Consider the following 17,900-nt stretch of genomic DNA (forward strand, 5'->3'; position numbering starts at 1 on the left):
TCAGCTCTCTGCAACCTCCGCCTCCTGGGTTCAAGCAATCCTCAGGCCTCAGTCTCCCAAGTAGCTGGGATTACAGGCATGCGCCACTACGCCTGGCTAATTTTTGTATTTTTAGTAGAGACAGGGTTTCACCATGTTGACCAGTCTGGTCTCAAAGTCCTGACCTCAGGTGACGTGTCTGCCTTGGCTTCCCAAAGTATTGGGATTAACAATGCTGTTTAATTCTTAACCTGGCCATAGAGATAGGCAGTCATGAGGCCTCAGGAATGGCTTCTGCCGCTGGTGACTTATGGTCCCATGAACGCCAGTGGTGGGATCGGGCAGTGACCAGATACTCTGCCTGGAGTCATGGCCTGGACGTTGACCAGTGAATGCGTAAACCAGGCAGTGTAAACAAGGAGCAGCCCTCTGTGGTGCACAGCACTTTAACGGTAACAAACTGTTTCCATTTACATTGCACCTTGTAAATAATAGAGACCTCGGTTTTAAGCTAAATAAAGTGTCTTGGGCTTCCTGCTCATTAGAATAGTTATGTTTCATATTCATTTAAGGAGAAAGTGCACTAAGGAAGATTTTAAATGAGTTTTAATTTATTAATACCAACAGGAATACATATATGAAAAGTCACATATTTAAAAAATCGTAGAAGACCCATGTATGAAAGAATACTGTTTCAGAGTGTTGAACTTGGTGAGCACACGAATTCATAGACTGCTTGCAATACCTCTTAGTGCCACAAGGCGCCGCTAGTGACCTCGTTGAGTCTTCCCACAGCCTGGAGGCGGGCTTCGGCAGCAGTAGCAAGAGGAGGTGGTGCAGGAGACGGTGAGAGCCCGCAGCAAAACCAGGCAGCTGTAGGAAAGCCCTGGCAGGCCGGCCCACCGAGAACCCCTTTTCCACTCCCATAGCTCTTCCCGCTTCTACTCCTAGACAGCGGAGTGGACCGCCACCTGTGAGCCGGTGACCACACCTGCACTTTCACAAAGCAGCTCCCTCACCCCGACCTGTGCAGTTTAGGGAGGCTGTGCCGGGAGGGGCAGCCGCTCTTTACGGTCCTCTGCTCCTCATTACCTGGTGGGGGAGTGAGTGTGTCTGTGCTTGGTTGGCAGGAAGGGATAGGTGAAAAATGTAAGTGGCTACAAATTGGTGTAGATGACTAAATTGTGAGACCCCTCGGTTCTTCTCAGGTCTGTGGGTGTACTCAGGAGGATGTCGATGACCAGGGTTACATCCTGGGTGGGAAGAGCCCACTAGACTCTGAAGTCAGCCAGCCCTGGGCTCTGGCCCCAGCTGGATCCTTTAGATCTGTGATCTCAGGCAAGTCTGTTACTCCCCTGAGACTTAACTGTAAAATGAAGAAAAGGCAAATTCCCACATAAGCAGGTTGTAAGGATTAAAAAAGAGAACATGTGTAAAGTTCCTTATAAACTATCCATGTGTGATGTGCAGAACTCCAACTCTCAATTTCTCCCCAAGATAATGAGAGTCTGGACTCTTAGACTACAGAGCTTGGCAGCAACGGAAACACCCATACAAGCAGCTGATGTGTCCCCTGTTCCTGAAGAGGTCACCCTCTGACAGATAGATCTCAGAATGTCATGAATGTTGCATGCTGAAAGAGGAGAGCCAGGCTAGGAGAGATGCCTGGTTTGTCAGGTCCAAGGGCATTGCAGAAACCTGATTACAGAGAGAGGAAATACTCTTGGCAAGGCAGGGAAGCCTGCATCAGCAGCTCATTTTCATTCATCCATTCATTTGTTCATTCATTGTTCAACCAACATTATTTTTGAGTGGTTACAGTGTATGTGTGAGGCACTGTTCCAGGCCATGAGAATGCAACAGAGAACAAAGTGGGCACAGTGCTGCCTACAGGATGTTTACAGTCTGGGGAAGGAGCTGCAGGTCTCCAGAAGGTGGTTCTAGATTTGACTCTCTGTTTTCTCCTTAACAATTTCTGATTTGAAGAACAACATTAGAACCAAGTTGTTGCAGTCACTTTTTCACTTTTTTTTTAAAGCAAGGCAGAATAAAATGAATGATTTATCTAAAAATGTTTTAAATATAAAAATGATGTAAAATTAGGGTTAGATTAAATAAAAAACTGAAGGTTAACTTCTTCCCAGTGGGGAAGGTGGGGGAATCTTGCCATGTGAGTCCCACACGTCTGCTCATGTGCCCTCTCCCTGCGGCTTCTTTAATTTTCGGCTGGACAAAAATATTCATATTTATACTGCCTCTGACAGACGGTTTTACTCATGAGCATACTAATCCAGCCAGCAAACAATGGTGGGTCACAGGTGATGTAGGAGGCCCGGCCTTGGGCGTGAGCAGTACAAGGGCATTAATCACAGTTCCTGTTCTCCAGGGACTCTGCCTTGTAGAACAGACAAACTTGTGCCCTGACATTACAGGACAAGATGTGTGAGTATTGGAGAGGCAAAGAGAATTGAGGAGGGGGAATTACTCGTAGCTGGGGGAACCTGGGCTTCTTTCCTGGGAGATGTGGTGTTTGAGTTGGGCCTTGAGGCAGGTACAATTCTAAAGCATGGGGACCTGGAGGAGGAGCATCCCACAGGAATCACAGAGGACTTACCGAGTCAGTACAATGCAAAGCAAGGTGAAATCCAGCAGAGAGCTGCAGAGGCACAGGTAAGGAGCAGATGGCAACAGGTCTGAAAAAGCAGGCTGGGGCCAGGTAGAGCCCTACACACCAGGCTGAATAGTTGGAATGTTATTCTTTAGGCACTGGAGAGCCATGGAAGGTTTGTGAGCCTAGGAATGATAAGACCAGAACACAATTAAAACAGTGATATAGTGCAGTGTCAACAATGAATTGAAAACAGGTAGAGAATGAGGAAGAGAGGTTGGTTAAGAAGTTATTATGATAGTCTGAGCATGCTGGAAGCAATATCGTGACAGTCAGAATGAGGAAAAGCAAGCCAAGTCAAATGATGTTGTACAGGAAGAACCTTGGAACTGGGCAGCTGCAGACAGGCTGTGGGAAGAGAGGACAGTGGTGTAAAGGATGGGCTCCCAGCCCAAGTGACGACTAGGATGGCGGTTCAGGTGACAGACATGGAGGAGACAGGAGGAAAGATGCCTAGGGCAAAGGAAGATGATAAAGTATGTCTAGACACATTGAGTATCTAATTTTTTTTTTTTTTTGAGACGGAGTCTTGCTCCATTGCCCAGGCTGGAGCGCAGTGGCACAATCTCTGCTCACTGCAAGCTCCGCCTCCCAAGTTGATGCCATTCTCCCACCTCAGCCTCCCGAGTAGCTGGGACTACAGGCACCCGCCACCACGCCTGGCTAATTTTTTGTATTTTTAGTAGAGAAGAGGTTTCACCGTGTTAGTCAGGATGGTCTCGATCTCCTGACCTTGTGATCTGCCAGCCTCGGCCTCCCAAAGTGCTGGGATTACAGGCGTGAGCCACCACACCTGGCCGAGTATCTAACCTCTTAATGCCAAAAGGGGGAACATGAAGGTAGAGAAAAGATGTGGGAATGCGGCCATTGCTTATGCTTCTGTCGTTGTTTGCTGGGCAGGCTGTTCACTGCCCCACTCCAGGAGGCACTGTTCTGTTGAGCTTTGACGGGATGGTGCCCTCTCGAGCTGTGCATGTGGAGGCCCTGTGTGGGATGGAAGCCACGTGCTGGTTGAGCTCTTGCATCCGCTTGGCTGTGACTCATCATGATCTTTTCCTATTGCAGTTATCGCCAGTGTGACCCTTCAGAACGAAAGTTATATGGAAAATCACCACTCTTTGGGCAGTATTTTGTGCTGGAAAACCCAGGGACCATCAAAGTGGGAGACCCTGTGTACCTGCTGGGCCAGTAATGGGAACCGTATGTCCTGGAATATTAGACGCCTTTTAAAAATATTCTCAAAAATGACAACACTTGAAGCATGGTGTTTCAGAACTGAGACCTCTACATTTTCTTTAAATTTGTGATTTTCACATTTTTCCTCTTTTGGACTTCTGGTGTCTCAATGCTTCAATGTCCCAGTGCAAAAAGTAAAGAAATATAGTCTCAATAACTTAGTAGGACTTCAGTAAGTCACTTAAATGACAAGAGAGGATTCTGAAAACTCCCCGTTTAACTGATTATGGAATAGTTCTTTCTCCTGCTTCTCCGTTTATCTACCAAGAGCGCAGACTTGCATCCTGTCACTACCACTCATTAGAGAAAGAGAAGAAGAGAAAGAGGAAGAGTAGGCGGGCTGGAAGAATGTCCTAGAATGTGTTATTGCCCCTGTTCATGAGGTACGCAATGAAAATTAAATTGCTCCCCAAATATGGCTGGAATGCCACTTCCCTTTTCTTCTCAAGCCCCGGGCTAGCTTTTGAAATGGCATAAAGACTGAGGTGACCTTCAGGAAGCACTGCAGATATTAATTTTCCATAGATCTGGATCTGGCCCTGCTGCTTCTCAGACAGCATTGGATTTCCTAAAGGTGCTCAGGAGGATGGTTGTGTAGTCATGGAGGACCCCTGGATCCTTGCCATTCCCCTCAGCTAATGACGGAGTGCTCCTTCTCCAGTTCTGGGTGAAAAAGTTCTGAATTCTGTGGAGGAGAAGAAAAGTGATTCAGTGATTTCAGATAGACTACTGAAAACCTTTAAAGGGGGAAAAGGAAAGCATATGTCAGTTGTTTAAAACCCAATATCTATTTTTTAACTGATTGTATAACTCTAAGATCTGATGAAGTATATTTTTTATTGCCATTTTGTCCTTTGATTATATTGGGAAGTTGACTAAACTTGAAAAATGTTTTTAAAACTGTGAATAAATGGAAGCTACTTTGACTAGTTTCAGATCTTACTAACTTCTTGGCACAAAGTTAGACTGTGAAAGCTGACTGAGGCTGGGCACAGGGGCTCATGCCTGTAATTCCAGCACTTTGGAAGGCCAAGGTGGGAGGATGGCTTGAGCCTAGGAGTTTGAGACCAGCCCAGAAAATATAATGGGATCCTGTCTCTACAGAATTTTTTTAAAATGCACTCGGTGTGGTGGTGTGTGCCTGCAGTCCTGGCTATGGCTACTTGGGAGGATGAGGTAGAAGGATTGGTTGAGCCCAGGAGCGGGAGATTGAGGCTGCAGTGAGCTATGATTGCACCACTACACTCCAGCCTGAGTGATAGAGTGAGACCCTATCTCTAAAAAAGAAAAAGGAAAAAAAAAGAAGGCTGACTGAGGTGAATGGGCAAAGCCAGTAATTCTGACACCTGACCACAGCTGGGCCTTCTGCATAATGGACCTGCTCACCCACAGCCTCCCAGGCAAGCACCCACCTTTGAAGGACTATCAAGTCAACATACTTTTTACCAAAAGCTGCACATTTTTCACTTTGATTTTATAAAAGAGGTCAGTAATCGCTGAAATCTAGCTGAGCCCTGAAGTAAAGTTCTGAGCAAAGAGGTGCATGTGCTTGTTTTATGGTTGGTGAATTATTACAGTTTGTTTTCTGCATGCTTGGCATGAGGTGAATAATTACATCAATTATCCAGAGAACCTGGGCCATCACCTTCCCCAACAAGTCCAGTTGATGTTGAAACTACAGATAGATTGAGACAAAGCAAAGTGTTCAGCAAGTAGCATTACTAATGGGACCGGGGGACCCGTGGGAGAGTGAGTGTACACAGGATTTAGGAAACCATGTGAATATGGGCTCTCTGGGAATAGCCAATAGGTAGGAAGCAATCAGAAACCCAAGGTTTGGTGGCTCTTCCTAGGTATTTATAATTAGTGGCAAGTGAAAGCCTTAGTCCTGAATTTCTAACCACTTGTAAGAACTAACAGCCACTTCTCTGTGCCCTATCGGGGCAGTAACCATCATTCTCCATGGACAGGCTCTCGGGGTAGCTAGCTCTGCAGGGCAGCTCCCACGTGGAAGGGAGCACCCAGAAACCCTCCTCACTGGGCAGACCTGTCCTTCTGTGCCTCACAGTGTGAGGAAGATTCCTGTTTGAAGAGAGAAGTTCCAGTGACCTCTAGAATCTCAGAGTAGTTGCCAAGCTTTCTGTCAGTGAGATTTAAAGGCCATTTACTTGTGTTTATTTTATATTTAATGAGTTGGTTAATGCCAGAGACAAAGCTGATATCCCATTTATTTTGGATACTGAGCATTTGCACACTATTCCACTTGAAATATAGGATCAGGAATGTAGGCCATCCCAGACTTTCAGATCTTACAACGGCAAATGACAGATGTTTGATGTCAGGCCAAAATATCCACCCTCGGTGGGCGTCTCCTCTGTGTGGCAACTTATGCTGCAGCCGCAGTGGGGAGTCACAAATTCAGAGCTGGAGGTCTTGAAAAGGACAATGTGGGCCAGGCTCCGGAGGGGCTGCCTAAAGGCTTGCTTTTGTGACTCTTCTGCAGAAAATGTTAGAAACTTCCAACCGAAAGACCAGGGCAGCAACTTATACACACGAAGGCAGAAAGAAATCGGGGGAGGGGAGGCTGATGGAATTCAGGCCGTTGTCCTATAGGGAGAAATACTCCTCCTCTCCTTCTCCCTTTACTGATAACGGGGCAGGGTGAGGAGATGAGCTTGTGAGGGTCTGCCAATTTGGTAAGAGTGCTTGGGGAGGTTGGGTAAGTTAGACTAGCCAAATGGGACTTTGGGAAACAATTTATGAGGCTGTCACCAACAATGATGGCAGGCTGAAATTCCAGGCAAGTGCTCCCAGCATTCCGAGAGTGTATCAAATTAAAGCAACCCATGATGGTGGAGAACAGATACATTAAAGTTCCTTGAAAGTGACAGAGTGGCTCTCAGACCAGACCTTGATTGTGGGTATAATCGGAGTGTTGCTACCACACCCTAACACTGCATTTCCCGTGTTTTATTGGTCCATGGAATTCTGAAAGTTTGCCTTTCAGGATGCTCCTAAAAACAATTCCATGGACCAGTAAGTTTGGAAAGTCCTGCGTGCCTCACTTCTCTTCAAAGGCAAAAGGCTCTGGAGAGGCCTTCATGAAGACATCTGTGTTTAATGCTGCCCTTCCCAAAGGTCTGTTTTTGACTGTCTTTTGAGAAATGATCCTCTGATCTCTAGGCAGAATGCCAGTGAGCCAAGGAATCCCAGTTAGCAGGAGGGGTGCACTCATGGGAAGATTGAAGAAGTTAAAAGTTCCCGCCATGTGAAGGAGACCTCTCTTGGGACACTTCCCCTTGTCTTCTCCCTTGCCCCTCTTGCTGGAGTAAAAGGATGGAACTGGGACTTGATAGGTAAAAGGAGGTGTGGAGAAGTGTCTTAGACCAGCTGTCCTGTTGTGGGCCTTAGGGAGAAGCACTCTCTTTCTTCGGGCTCATTTTCCAAACATGCATTTTTGGTTGGATAGGGTGGATCAGGGTGAGGGAAGGGAAACCAAACTCTCTCTAATCTTGCCTTTACAGCAATACCTGTGATGTAAGTTACAACAATACCTGTGATGAAAGTGCTCCAGGATGCTTCATGCACCAGGGAGGGGTGCCCTGTTTCTCTTCTGCTAGCTTCTCCTTTCTTTCTTTTCTTTTTTTCTTGAGACAGTGTCTCGCTCTGTTGCCAGGCTGGAGTGCGGTGGTGAGATCTCAGCTCACTGCAGCCTCTGCCTCCCAGGTTCAAGCAATTCTCCTGCCTCAGCCTCCCGAGTAGCTGGTGTGTCTGGAGTTGGTTCCTTCTGGTGGGTTCTTGGTCTCGCTGACTTCAAGAATGAAGCCGCAGACCTTCACAGTGAGTGTTACAGCTCTTAAAGGTGGCACGGACCCAAAGTGAGCAGCAGCAAGATTTATTGTGAAGAGCGAAAGAACAAAGCTTTAGAAGGGGACCCAAATGGGCTCCTGCTGCTGGCTGGGGTGGCCACCTTTTATTCCCTTATTTGTCCCCGCCCATGTCCTGCTGATTGCTCCATTTTACAGAGTGCTGATTGGTCCATTTTACAGAGCGCCGATTGGTGCATTTACAATCCTTTAGCTAGACACAGAGTGCCGATTGGTGAGTTTTTACAGAGTGCTGATTGGTGCATTTACAATCCTTTAGCTAGACACAGAACGCTGATTGGTGCATTTACAATCCTCTAGCTAGAAAGAAAAGTTCTCCAAATCCCCACTAGACCCAGGAAGTCCAGCTGGCTTCACCTCTCATTGGGACTACAGGTGCACACCACCACACGCAGCTAATTTTTGTATTTTTAGTAGAGACGGGGTTTCACCATGTTGTTCAGGATGGTCTCGAACTCTTGATCTTGTGATCTGCCCGCCTCGGCCTCCCAAAGTGCTGGGATTACAGTTGTGAGCCACCACGCCTGGCCCTAACTTTTCCTTTCTGTTGCAACTCCTCTCAACTAGTGTTGCCTTCCATGCTACGAAGCAGAATTACCTCAAAAGTCCTATGGCCCTGACTCTATCTATGTCTGCACAAAGCACTACTGTGCTTTGCTGTCTGCAAGAACAGAGATTGTTTGCTTCAACCACTTTCTCTGAATGGATGAATGAGTTATGATGATATCTAAAGTTACCCAATTTCAAGCAAGAGGAAGAATCTGGCTCGGTACCACAGATGTTCTTGGAATTGGGATAATAAAAAAGTCCCTGAGGCATCCCTTGGTCTGCTCTGACCACACTCTCTTCACAGGAAGAGGCTTGTGCCGCAGCTCTGACTATAACTCTGCTCTTCCTCCAAACACAGCTGAGGAATTGGGTGGTGGGGCACCTGCTCCCATGCTCTGTGGCCTGGCTCAGAGAGAAGAGTTGCCTTAATTACATTATTATTCTTCCTGGACAGGCTGTAGGTTGTGTAAAGTAACAAAAAGGACTGAGAAGTGACTTCCCATTCAGCCTCTTCCAAGGCCATTTTTGATAGGCAGGTCAAATTCACTCACATTTGGTTATTTGTTGGCCAGTCTAGTGCATTCACCCTTGCTGGTCCTCAGTCATGCTCCTTTACCTTTACAGAGCATTCTAGACTTCTCTTCCTCTTACCTTCCTTGTGAAACCCACAACCCCTAGTCCCTCCCCTTCCCTGGCATTTGTTATGCCCTCTACCAATCCCTGACCTGGTATTGGTCAGTCTCCAATCCTGGTGGATCCCTGTGGGAACTAAGTTAAGTCTAACTTTTGTCTCCCTCTTTAGAATTTACTGGGAGTACTGTAAATAAAGTATTGTTGTTATAATTATTTCTGATTAACATTTTTACACCTAACAAAGTCTCAGAGAGATTGAATTTACTGGGTTGAAGGGAGGAGCACCTTCCATATGACCTGCCCAGCAATTAAAGCCGCTTGTTAGTCCGAGGCCCAGGACGGCCGAGGACAGCTGGAGAGCTCTTCGTTGCAGGCAGCTCTGGTTAACATCAACCGGGAAAGCTCTTTGTAAACACATGAATAATTGATCGTCCAGCGCTCACATAGCTACCGCGGATCTGAGCCCGTATGACTCATTTGCGAGCCATTCCTGTCGTCTGGATGCCATAACATTGGAGGAATGATGATCGTTTCTTGGAGGTTCTTCTGTGGCCAGAGTTGCCAAGACCAAGGCTGTAATGGTTTGTTATGATGACCTTTGTTATTCCATTAGGCTCAATTGCTTTAAAAAATGATGTGTGCATACTTTAGGAACGTTTTTACCCTTTATGTTGACCTGACATCATAGTTTATATTATAAAATGTATTAATGACAGAAGAGTGTTTTCATGTCCCAAGGACAAATTTTAACAACCATAATCTGCCCTCAGTCATCATAAATATAAATGTATTGGTCAAACAGATCTCGTTAATGTGGCCAAGATAAATGCAAGTCTATATTTTAAGGCAGTCGAAGTCCTAGAGAATATATTTGGAGCTTTTGTGGGGCTAAGAGATCTTGTATATATGCTATCAAAAGGCTGAGAAAATTAACATGTTCCCCCCTCTGATTTTGCATTGGACAGATATAAACGTCTTGGGGATGTCAAGTAAGATTGTTCACATAGTTTCTGGACACCACTAATGCCTGATGGGGTGAATCTTAGTTCTTAAAGCCATATTCTGCTCATTATGCTCACAGGGCTTTTGAAAAGAGAACAAAATAAAGATTTCAAGTCTTAGCAATGTGCTGCCCAGCCAACATTTTTCTGAGTTATACTGTGTCTTAAATTTCTAATTATATCATTCTCCCCATTCCCCAATAGCTTGTTTCCTGTGGGACGAGCCCCTTTTCCACAGACGTGGGTCTGACATTTGCATCATTCCAGTTGGCAAGCCACATGTTGGCAGACAGTGTTCTGGGCATGATCTGGAGGACAGGATGAGTGCTTTGTTTTCTCTTTGTTATGCCATACTCAGCAGCTTTGGTCATTATTTGTAGTGTCCGCATTAAGCTTCTTAGGGAGAAAACAAATCCTTGTTGAAGAAACATTTTTTAATAGTGCTATTATTTTGAACCATGAAAATGCATTTAAAGCAGTAATGTCTCAAATGCTACTGCCAGAGAAGACCCTTTACAGGAATGAGTTCATTTCCCCCAGATATGGTAAAAAAACAAAAAACAAAAAACAAGCAAACAAAAAAAAAATGGTGCCATAATTAGCCTCTCCAAGGATTATGGTCACCTGGCAATGAATGAAGAGCACTTCATTTAAAACCATTTACCCTTTTTCCCTTTGAAGAATCTTCTAAAGCGATTTTCCCTTCTGAATCTGCTGTCGTTTTTGGCAACACCAAGTATTGGGCTTTAGGAATGAGTTTTGCCTGGATAAATTATCTGGGACTGGGGACTGGATTATTTTCTAAATTTGTGCTGTGATCATCTCCTGTGTTGTTTGAACTTCTTGAGCAATTTAAAAAGTGAGGTACACGCACCCATGTTCATAGCAGCGTTATTTACAATAATAAAAGAAAAAAATGGAAATAGCCCATGTCCACTGACAGATGAATGGATAAACAAAATGTAGCCTATACATACAATGGAATATTATTCAGCCTTGAAAAGGAAAGAAATTCTGACACATGCTATAACATGGATGAACCCTGAGGACATTATGCTAAGTGAAATAAGCCAGTCATATAAGGACAAATACCATATGATTCCATTAATATAAGGTACTTAGAGCAGTCACACTGTTCTAGACATATAATAGAAACAGAAAGTAGAATGCTAGTTGCCAGTGGATGGGGGAACGGAGAATGAAGAGTAGTTGTTTCATGGGTATAGTGTTTCAGTTTTGCAAGATGAAAAGAATTCTAGAGATTGGTTGCAAAACAAAGTGAACGTGCTTAATACTCCTGAACTGTACACTTAAAAAAAAATGGTTATGGTGGCCAAGGCAGGAGGATCACTTGAGGCCAGGAGTTCGAGACCAGCCTGGGCAACATAGTGAGACCTTATGTCTACAAAAAATGAAAGTATTAGCCAGGCATGGTGGTGCATGCCTTTAGCCCTAGCTACTTGGAAGGTTGAGGTGGGTGGATAGCTTGAGCCAAGGAGTTCACAGTTACAGTGAGCTATGATCACACCACTGCACTCCAGCCTGGGTGGTAGAGTGAGGCCCTGTCTTTATTTTTTTATTTATTTATTTATTTATTTATTTATTTTATTTAACAAAAATATTTAATGCTGCCAAAAAGTATAAAAATACAGTAGGAATGGCAGTACAATACAAAGTAATCTCTCCTAATTTATTTCTTGTACATCTTTCTACATTTCATACAGTCATTAAAAACACTTAACACATCCAATTAAAGGTTCTGCAAAGTCTTCTGCTGGTGGGTGCTCTTCATCCCCTGGATGTAAAGTTTACTTTGTAAACAAACAACTGTGAGGCAATCTAGAGGGTTAGCGAGCCTCACTTTAGTTTCCGGAGTGGGTTTCAGGTCTTGCTTTGCACATCAATGGTTCAAAATTTATAGCTGCAGAATATTCTCAAGTCATGAATATTAGGTGTCTGTCAATCTTGGCCTTTTTCTTTTTCGTTCATTCTCATTTAGCCTCTGTTTCATTTGCTGCACCTTCTGAGCTGTGGTGGCCTTTCTGTCCTCTCGAATACGTTTCCGTAGAGCACTCTCACTGTTCTCCTCCATTGTATCTTGCATTTTAGAGGAAAGTCCTGTACATCGGTCACCTGTCAGTTTTTCTTCTTCTAGACCTATTCTGTTCCCATTGTATTTTTCAGTCATTATTTTGTTTGGTGAATGATCAAAGGCAGGAGATAAGTCTTCCTTAGAAAGTTCTTTCCATCGTTTCTGTATACTAGAATCTCCCTTTATACATTTTGCTCCTTCTATTATAGCCATGTATGAGAATCTCAGTTGATCTGGGGTCTGAATAAGACCCATTCGGTATTTTCTCATGTTCGGTAACACTTGTTTAATGTTAATATCATCTCCTTTTTCCATCAAAACAAGACAAGTGTCTACCAGAGGGAAGGTGCCAGAGCTCCCAATGCCTGCACTACAGTGGATCACCGCAGGCCCATGATCAGGGTTCAAGGAGCCAGATTCTCTCACTTTAAACAAGAAATTGAGAAATGAAGCTGGTGATTCAGGGACTCCAAAATCTGGCCAGGTAGTATAATGAAAGTGAGATATTGTTCTGGTTTCACCACTACTGATATTTTCTAATTGTAGTAGATGTACTGTATAATACGACTTCACATCTTCTGACAAGAGCTTCACACTGAATCCTGTTTCTTTAAACAGCATCTCTTGGTCATCTGTTGGCCAGTACTGTGCACATTTAACCGATTCTTTCTCCACAATGCGGTTCAGCATGACAACTGCTTTGGTCTTCTGCTGCCAAACCATAAGCCAGAAATGGCAGCATGTGTTAGGAAGTGGACCCTGTGTTAAGATGTAACTCCTTTGTGCCTCTTCTATGTCAACTAAACTGGCATTAATATAATCATTCTCAGCATTTTGCAGTTTAACACGACTGTGATCATATGGGCTTACATCTCTGTATCTGTTTCGATTTCTGTTTTCTGGAAACTTGGCCACTCTATGAGGATAGTCATGGGACTCATTTCGAATTTCCAAGTACAGCGGCTGCCAGCGACGCTGAGTATCCAACTCTTCGAACTCCCGCTCGATGGTGGTGGGCATGGCTGCGGGAGCGAGCTGGCGCGAGCAGAGCCTGCGCCGGCGGAGAGGCCCAGGCCCCGCACGATCCGGGGAGAGCGCTGGCGCTGCGGCTCATGCGCGCTGCGCGCCGCGCCCCGCCCCCCGAGGCCCTGTCTTTAAAAGAATAAAAAAAGAGGTTATGGTGGTACATTTTATGTTACATATATTTTACCACAATTAAAAAATAATTTAAAATGGTACAACACTTCAAAGACTTGGAGTTGCGTTAATCCCAACTCTAAAGTCCCTTCCTGGAAAGGCATCCTAGGCTACTGCTGCTGAAAGAACACCAATCCCACGCAGCCCATTCAGAACTCTTCTTGCTGACACGAAAAAGAATAAGAAATTGCAATGTAATGTTTTTGAACTTGAGAGTGAGATAATTTAACTTCAGATTTTAATTTCTCATTTTGCCTTTTTTGGCCCTTAACTTGGAATTTAATTTTGGACTTCAGACTCCTTGGTAATTTGGTGTTGGGGGGTTTATGTTCAAATCTAGAGCATCTTATTGTCATTTTATTGTTGAGGTACCTTTGTGATATCACTTGATTTTGCTGCACAGTCTCTGATAGGTTCTGTTGAGCAGTGTGATGTCTGGACATAATTTGAGATGGAAAATAGAAAAGGATCGACAGTTTTTATCTGGACTACAGAAGGGCCTTGAAGAACACAATGTACTGTACTGGCCCATCTCAGAACCTTATGGGGCAAAAACACACAGTACCTTTCTAGAAAGATCTACATGGAAGTGACACTGGAGATGGGGGTAGGAGTTTATTCCCTCTCTGAAGATGCTATCCCTATAATATATATACCTATATATGACTGGGTATAATGTGTAAGCACAATGGGCTCAAAGAACAAAAAATTGAGGAATTTGGGGATACAGATAACTTAGCTACAATAAATGTGTTATAATCACACTCATCCCTAGTATGTCCAAATGAAGAGACATTCCTTAGTCTTGGCCCCTCTCTGCCTCCTCACACTCTCTTGTTTGGGGGAGATCTGATTGGTAAATTTGGAAGCAGTGAGTTGGAGCTCTGCTCTTTCTCCTTCTCTTTTCTACTTGGGCTCTTGCTGCCTTCAAGGTGCTAGGACCCTGGTCCCTTTGGTCCAAGTGGTGATTTTGGCAGAAAAGACCCTTCCCTAGTTGGGAGATGCCTGTAGTTCTCCAGTTTTGTGCAAGGCTAGGGAGATAAATTCAATATTGGGATTCAGTGTTATTGATAAAACCTAGGCTGGAGGATGTAGTTTAGGAATACAAAAGCAATGGAATTTCTATCAGAAAAAAGCAGATATTTTGATCTCAAAACAAAACAAAACAAAACTAAACTAAAACCCGCAAACAAAACCCAGTAGGACCATGTTCTAAGTGTACCTTGCATTTGTGAAGTGCCGTGAAACCTGCAGCGCACCTTCATCCACCCTATATGATTAGATCTTGCTGATGACCCAGTGAGGTAGGATAGATGTGAAAGTCTTTGGTAAGCTGCTTACGTATCATCATTCTTCTTCTGAATGCATAACGCATGTCACTGAGCGTTGGGGAGGTTAAGTAACTTGTCCACATTATAGGTGATGGGCTAGAATTAGAACTCAAGGCTTGTGCCTTCTGGCAATGCTACAAAATAAGTTGGCAAGAATGAATTCAAAGAGTGGTAGTACCTTCATCCGGAAACTGGTTTGATCCTACAATCTTGTTTTAAAACAATTGCTTATGACTTACTGAAAGGACCTTTAAGACTGGTGTGTGTAATTGTATCACCTGTGAACCGTGGGTAGATTCCTGTGTCAGATTCTCAGATATCCTGATTTAGTAGTTCTGCAATGGAACCTAGAAATTCTCATTTTTATAAAGACTCTAAGCTGTTCAAAACTTTTACTTGATTTTCTGTAGACCAAGTTTCCATCACTCCTACTCACCCCACATTAATGTTGACATTCTTCTTAGTGGTATGTAAAGAAATACTGGAATAACAAATTCTGGCTTTCTGAGAAAAATGGAACCCATTAGAATACTTCATGGCTAAGCATGGATGTGCTCATTTTGAGTGATGGGGTCACACTGATCCAAACACACCTCCCCCAGCCCTCAGGGGACCACAGCCCCACTTTTGGATGCAGCAGAGGATCGTGTATGCCCTGAAAGGGAGTGAAGCTCTGAAGGCACCAAACCCACAACCTGAGCCTCCACGCAGCAGAGTCAATGACCACATCATTAACGAATCCTGAATTTGTCAGCCAAGCAGAGGCAATGCTTGGGGCTTAACGATTGTCCACATATCATGTAACAAATGACCGTGTGTGCATGCATGTGTGGGGGAGTAAATGAGAAAGCATGTTCTGTAAGAAAATTTAATTTCCTTATAACAATCAACCAGTTTCTTTTAGTGAATCAACAGATAAGGGGGTCCCAAATACAGCATTAACGATTTTAAAAGCATGAGTGCCAATGGTATTTTCTTTCTTTCTCTTTCTTTCTTTTTCTCTTTCTCTCTCTCTGTCTCTCTCTCTCTCTCTCTTTCTTCTTTCTTTCTCTCTTCCTCTCTTCCTTTCCTTTCTTTCTTTTTAAAGAAAGGCAAGGTAAAGATTGGGAATGTTGATGAACGATGGCCCCATTCTCTAAGAGCTCAGTGAGAGTCTGTGCCAACTTGTTTTCCTCTCTTCCTCCCTCCCAGCCAAGCTTCAGAGGAAACTCTTTTCATGTGAAATGTAAGGGATGAATTTCAAGTTCCACTGAGAGCTTTAAAACCTTAAATTCTTCTTGAAATAACCTGCCTCTCAGGAATCATAGGTCCCAAAGAATTGTAAAGCTTTCCCTTAAGCTGTGGAATGGCTCCATTGCTAACTATGATTACTTAAGTCTCAGAATAGAAGGATGTAATAAATCTGACAGTATTTGTTCTGGTTTGTGGCTAAGCAAAACTGTATAATATTAAATCAGATGTTGTTATAAACATATGAAATGGCGCATTTTTTTTCCAACTTGGGGCATTGTGGCATGAAGCATCCCCCCAAAAATGTTTTTGCATTCTTGGATACCAGCTCTGGTTTCTGCTAGATTTCCTTCTTTCTGAGCGTGGATGCTAAATAACAGTGCTTCTTTTTAGCCATCTGTATTTCCTGTGAGTTAGCAGGGCTGAGGAGACCTATTCTCATTTCTTTGTGTGCTTCTCTATGGGGTGGAACTGGAGACTCAGGCAGAGTATGTGGATTTCTGTGTGTGTGTGTGTCTGTATGTGTGTCAGGTGGAGGAATGAATGGCATCCTAACACCCTGGAATGTTTGGGTTGGAAAGGCTCTTGGATACAAACTAGTTAACTCACCTCCTCATTACCCAGGTCATATTTTTAAGCTTAGGTCCAAATGTGTGGGAGAGAGAATGCTGGAAAGATCTGGAGGTTGGAAGGTTGGAAGGAGTTTTGAAACGGGAGGGAATTCAGCCATTGCTTTCACTCCTCTTCCCACCTGAGTCCTCAACAAAAGGGACATTTCCCCTTCTTTTAAAGACTTCCTGATAAAAGGAGTCTTCATGGACACCCCAATAAGCATAAGGCAGCACAAGGGAGGGAGCTCTGGTGGTGGCGGAGTTGGGACACTCAGGCACATGGTTGCAGAGGCGCAAAGGTGTGACCGTTCTAGATGTATCTTCCACGGGGCCCTGGTGGAAGGGACCAACTGCATCCCCTAAAACTGCCAGGGCAGCTTCCCATGATGCTGGGCTGAGTCCAGGTTTCTAGATTTGGCTGGTGCAAGCTCATGGTTTGCTAGAAAATTGCTGATGAAATAGGAGGGTTGTCAGGCCATGGGACAAATCTGCCGCTGTCCTCAGGGGTCACCCTGCGTGGCCTTGTGTGCTGACAGTCATGACCCTTTGGACGTCTGCATGTTTGTCTCTGGGTGAGTGGCTGTGTTGGCATTTAGTTTTCATTTGCTATATGATGAGCAAAGAACCACAAAGAAGTCCTAACACACCTGGTGCTAAAAAGTGATTACCCTTGCTCTTGTTTTAGGACTTACAGCTACTTTTTCTTTCTGTAGCTTCCAAATATTTTATTTTTTATAATTAAGAAAGTAAATTTATATTAAATTTCTTTTCTGAGACAGAGTCTCGCTCTGTCACCCAGGCTGGAGTGCTATGGTGCAATCTCAGCTCACTGCAACCTCCGCCTCCAGGACTCAAGCCATCCTCCCACCTCAGCCTCATGAGTAGCTGGGACCCAGCCCTGCCTGGCTAAATTTTGTATTTTTTGTGGAGATGAGGTTTTTTATGTTGCACAGGCTGTTCTTGAACTCCTGGGCTCAAGTGATCCACGTGCCTTGGCCTCCCAAAATGCTGTGGGATTACAGTTTTGAACCACTGTGCCCAGCCTATGTTAAAATTAATATTAATTTTTCCATTTAAAATGTCGTTAATTAAAATTCATAAAATTTATATCGAAACCATAGCCTAGAATCTCTGCATATGTAAGAATCACCTTTTAAAAAGATGATTTAGGATGTTGATAGCATCTTATGAATTGTTTAGAGCTGCACTGTCTGACATGGTAGCCATTAACCACATGTGGTCATCGAGTGCTTGACACGTGGCCAGTAGAAATTAAGATGTGCTGTGTATGTAAAATACACACCCAATTTCAAAAACTCAGTACAAGTGAAAATATAAGCTATTTTCGTAATTTTTGTATAATGATTACATGTGAAATGATAATAGCTTATATAATATTGGGTTAAAGAAAGCATTAGAATTAATTTCATCTGTCTCTTTTCACCTCTTAATGTGGTTACTAAAAAATTTTAAATTACATATGTGA

The 17,900-nt window shown here is 43.9% G+C and overlaps 2 protein-coding genes across 3 annotated transcripts in view; one reads left to right on the forward strand and one right to left on the reverse strand.

Annotated features, from left to right (window-relative positions):
- The window catches only part of MTARC1 (mitochondrial amidoxime reducing component 1), a 28,347-nt gene extending 22,922 nt beyond the window's left edge, over positions 1 to 5,425 (forward strand). For both annotated transcript variants that reach the window (XM_019036008.4, XM_063708290.1), the window contains exon 7: positions 3,713 to 5,425. In XM_019036008.4, the coding sequence (XP_018891553.4) occupies positions 3,713 to 3,839 (127 nt within the window). In that variant the 3' untranslated portion in view covers positions 3,840 to 5,425. The remainder of the gene's footprint in view (positions 1 to 3,712) is intronic.
- A 6,143-nt stretch (positions 5,426 to 11,568) lies between these two features.
- Positions 11,569 to 13,153, reverse strand: LOC101134272 (tyrosine-protein phosphatase non-receptor type 2-like). The gene has a single exon (XM_055379187.2). The coding sequence runs from the start codon at positions 13,063 to 13,065 to the stop codon at positions 11,902 to 11,904; it is 1,164 nt and encodes a 387-aa protein (XP_055235162.1). The 5' UTR covers positions 13,066 to 13,153; the 3' UTR covers positions 11,569 to 11,901.
- Between the last annotated feature and the right edge of the window lie 4,747 nt (positions 13,154 to 17,900).

The sequence above is a fragment of the Gorilla gorilla genome, chromosome 1 (genome assembly GCF_029281585.2).
Source record: "Gorilla gorilla gorilla isolate KB3781 chromosome 1, NHGRI_mGorGor1-v2.1_pri, whole genome shotgun sequence".
Taxonomy (NCBI): Eukaryota; Metazoa; Chordata; class Mammalia; order Primates; family Hominidae; genus Gorilla; species Gorilla gorilla.

Excerpts from the sequence above, each read along its gene's own strand:
- LOC101134272 (XM_055379187.2), bottom strand. The coding sequence starts at position 13,065 with ATGCCCACCACCATCGAGCGGGAGTTCGAAGAGTTGGATACTCAGCGT.